The sequence below is a fragment of the Ostrea edulis genome, chromosome 1 (assembly GCF_947568905.1).
Source record: "Ostrea edulis chromosome 1, xbOstEdul1.1, whole genome shotgun sequence".
Classification (NCBI taxonomy): Eukaryota; Metazoa; Mollusca; class Bivalvia; order Ostreida; family Ostreidae; genus Ostrea; species Ostrea edulis.
Genome location: NC_079164.1, coordinates 22,139,823 through 22,144,241, shown reverse-complemented (window position 1 = coordinate 22,144,241; position 4,419 = coordinate 22,139,823). Strand labels below are relative to the sequence as shown.

Sequence of the window (4,419 nt, the reverse complement as noted above, 5' to 3'; positions counted from 1 at the left end):
TAAAAGAAACAATAATTTCTTCCACTCCAGGAGAAATAAATGACAAAATCTTTTAAAAAACCCTTAAAATTTGTATCATTTTGTTAATTTCATCTTATTAAAATGATAGAAAATAGTACAAATGACTAAATAGGAGAAATATTTCAAGCCCCATAAAATCTGTAAAATCCAGGAACTTCCGGGGGCTTCGCCCCCTGGACCCACTGCCTCATAAAGTGGCGCCCCCCGTAACCACAATTCCTGTATCCGCCCCTGTCAACTCTGGATTCGTTGTATCAATCTATCGTTTATGTCACCGCCAAATGAGCACCTCTAATTAACGGAGGAATCATAGATCAATCTTTAACGAAAGCTCTTGTATATCGCATGTGATCATACGTCATTTTTTCTTTTCGAGAAAACTTAAATAATTTTATACAGAATTTATTTAGGTAGACAGTTTGCAGTATTCAAAAAATTAAGAAACCATACGATGAAACCATAAAACAACGTCCAAAGCCAAGCAAAGCAGTCGTTAACGATTTCTCCAATTGATAAAAAGGATCCCCTTCCCCCCTTTTCCCCCTACAGGCACCTGGTGTATATTTGTATTATTAGTGTATTTTTACTTATTGGGGGGGGGGGGGGGGGGGGGGGGGGGGGGGGGGGGGGGCTGGAAACGGGTCTAATCGTCATGTGTCTGTGAGTGTGTGTCTTTTAATTTCAATTTACATTGCATTTTGGGATACAATCACACAAGACACCGTTACAAAATTGTATTTAATCAGATTAATAAGTTTGCAAGAAGTTGTAATAATTACAAGTATATCACTAAGGTCAGAGACATACATGTATGTTATATTCTGCTAAGGTGCTCTACATTGGCGCACTGAAATATTGAGCTACAGGTACATTTATGTTTGTATTCTACTTCAAAGCACCTGTGTAATAATTCACATAGTTCCCTAGCATGAACAATATTTTTAGGGGTGCACAACTCTTTACAATGATTTTCTTTCATGCAGTTATTAAAAAATGGTAAGTTTGTATATTTTTCTTTTTTAGGGGCCTATTATCAAAAGAAAGATAACTCCCCATACGAATGATAACACTCGGGCCGTGCCAGGTCCGTGAAATCAACATCAGATTTTCTAAAAATATTTTTTTTACCTGGTCTATTTTAAACTAACTTAACTGCTGCTCGTTTTTATGTTGTAAATATTTCGCTATTAAATTTAAAATTTTCCGAATTGTTTTATGTTTTAGTTATCTTGAACAGTACATACCGGAAACGTATGAATAGCGTTGGGCGCCATTGGGAAAGTAAAAACAAAGCTGTAGGCCTATTATAATCGAAGACCATCTGCATCTTAGAGTGGCATCAATTAATCAAATCGTTGATCGAAAGGAAAGTTGATATATTGCGATGTCTATTGGTGTTCCAATTAAAGTACTGCACGAAGCAGAAGGACACATTGTGACATGTGAAACAACAACCGGCGAAGTTTACAGAGGAAAACTTGTCGAAGCTGAGGATAATATGAATTGTCAAATGTCTGCAATAACGGTTACATACAGAGATGGTCGAGTGGCTCAGTTAGAAAACGTATATCTGAGAGGCAGCAAAATTCGTTTTTTAATATTACCAGACATGTTAAAGAATGCACCAATGTTCAAAAGAGTGCAAGGGAAAGGAGGGTCAGCGAACAGAGGAAAATCTGCCATTCTACGAACACAAGGTATATTTTCTTCCTAAAATTTACTTTCGTATCTGTATATTGAACTATATTCTTGCATGAAATGTTTCGTATTGTTTTGTTAATGTGTGTAGTTGTGTACATACATGCTATGTGTCTTTGATATATATGTGCTAGTCGGTTAAATAGCTCTACAGAGCTTGTGTTGAATAGTGTCTACTTTTAATAAAATTTACTTTACTTAATGCAAACCACTTGCTTATTAAATTATTTGAATTGTAGTCTGGTTCTACTAGCAATTTGTGTACCAAGATATGTAACTTTTTAGAATGGATTGACGTAAGAAAACTTAAAACTTTGTTGTACTTTTGTAGCTGCCAGGGGTCGAGGAAGGGCAGGACCAGGAGGACCAAGAGGGGGAGGTGGCAACATGTATCAAAATCGTCGACGTTAAAAAACTATGCTTCATTGCCCTTTCATACAGGAAATTCCTGATCATGTGGATAATTGATGGTCATTTAATACAATTGGATTAGTTGTATTGAACGTGGGGTGCAGTTTACCGTGAATATTGCACAGTCGGTGTTCATTTTCATGTTTTTCATTGAAGACTCATTTTACAGAGGAAATCATTTATGCATCTTTGAACTTGGAAGCAGCTCCAGTTGTTGTATGTGCGTCTTTTTACTTTTTTTTTTTTTAGTATTTGTAGTAAGAATGATTAAAAGTTGTACATAAATATTACATTGATTTTTTTATCTGTGTTACGAAATCAAAAATTTAGCATAAGTGTGAAGAGCATAGTACTCTGATATTAGGCTAAACGGACTGATTCACGATTTCTTTCCAAAATTTGTTTCACTTTAAATGATGAAAATCTACCCTCTAATGTGTTTCACCAAAAAATTAAGGTAATATATTATGATGGAATCTCATAGAGAGATTACTACCTATTTGTATTGAAAACAGATTGTTCTTTACGAAGATTTCAAAAGAAATGGATTATTGATCCAAGTTTATTATATACATGTATATCACATTTCAAGTATACTTTAGGTAAAATGTGTCATTTAAAAGTTAAATTTGTTACTGAACAAAATTAAAGAGGCTATGAGTTACAAAATTTAACTTTTCACTGGTTTGTAAACAAGACTTGAGTCTTTGTTTACATAACACAGAGTTAAGACTAAAATATTGCTCTTATCTGGTCCAAATTTTGGTTGTCAACAATTAAACGAGTTATATTTTTTACTTGCATCAATAATGAAAACTTTTTCTGTTTTAAAATGGTTGACCAGTATACGACAAAGGTTTTGAGGTTTGATGTGCATGTAAATAGAGGACAACCAAACCTTTTTGTCAGTCCGGTTGTAATGGATGCCTTTTTCTGTGTGAACTGTGGGATTCATAACATGTAAAGGTAGATTGCTCTGACTAAGCAACCAAATATCAGCAGAGTTAAGTGTTGTACTGTTTAGGCATAAACCCAATATGATCATATGTTATGTCTACATTCTTGATTCAGGTGTTGCCTCTGGTCTACCATAAGATTTACAGTGATCTGATGGGTTGAAAGGGGGTCCGAGTAGAAGAAGCTATTGACTCTACATGTCTGACTTGCGTGGATGATGCATTTATAGATGCATACACATAATTAATGTGCTGCATCTGACCTACATTTTACATATGGGTTAACAAGTTTCTTCAGGATTGTCTTTGAATGAACTTTACATGAGTGATGTATTAATTCAGATTGCATCTGACCTACATTCTCCAGAGAGTAATTTGGTAAAAAGATAATTTTCTACTTGTATGTGGTTGAAACAATCATGAGTATGTTTACAGTGATGATGGATCTGACCTAATTTTATTCTGGATAAGTGATCAGGTCTCTAGTTTTTTTCCCAGGTTGGTCATTCTATGGTAATGATATTTTCTGTGTTCAAACTTGTTCGACTGCTTTATCAATCAATATTGATTCGGACGCTGCGTCTGACCAACATTTTAGGAATGATAATACTTGAGAAAGCAGCTCGATTAATGCAGTGGTCTTCCTCAAGGCCTTCTATAGAATTGTCATTATATCAAGCAAAGTGAGAGGTTTGATTTTAATGAAGGCTGTACAAAAACAAAAGTATATGTCAACAATAGACAAAAAAATTGATAAAATGGCATTTTTAATGTCAGCAGTTTAAAAAAAAAACTAATTCATAAATATGTTTAAATTAATTGTGGATATTAGGAATAGACATGCAGTAGAGGAAATACCAGTGTAACAGTTATTGCCCTTTACAACATTCTTTTTTTTTTAATAATCGATTGTTTATGGAAAATACACAATTTTTTCAGTATCAATAGTTTACCAGATTTTTTATTTTATTGTGTAGATAAACTTCCCCCAAAAGGCTCTTATATTTCTATCATGCGCAAAGTTTAATTGATATTTTGCAAAAACCTATGACATCACGTAAGGATCGATCCAATTATTTGATGTCTTAGCATTATGCATTGGTTTCAATAGGGTATCACAGGCACCTGAGTTATGGATATTACTACCCCCCCCCCTTTTTTTTTTCATAAATTTTTTTTTGGTGGCAATAATTTCTATGAATTTGTGTGAACTTTGTATTTTATTATACCAGTAGAAGGCCAATCTCTAAAGCGTGAAACAACTACATGAATCGAAAGAGGGATGAGATAGACTGGGAATTCATACATTTCATAGAAGATATTGCCACCAAAA

The 4,419-nt window shown here is 34.2% G+C and overlaps 1 protein-coding gene across 1 annotated transcript; it reads left to right on the top strand.

Annotated features, from left to right (window-relative positions):
- The first annotated feature begins 1,261 nt into the window (after nucleotides 1-1,261).
- LOC125663702 (small nuclear ribonucleoprotein Sm D3-like) lies at nucleotides 1,262-2,420 on the top strand. The gene is made up of 2 exons (XM_048896028.2): nucleotides 1,262-1,718; nucleotides 2,051-2,420. The coding sequence occupies exons 1-2, from the start codon at nucleotides 1,406-1,408 to the stop codon at nucleotides 2,128-2,130; spliced, it is 393 nt and encodes a 130-aa protein (XP_048751985.1). The 5' UTR covers nucleotides 1,262-1,405; the 3' UTR covers nucleotides 2,131-2,420.
- Nucleotides 2,421-4,419: the final 1,999 nt, after the last annotated feature.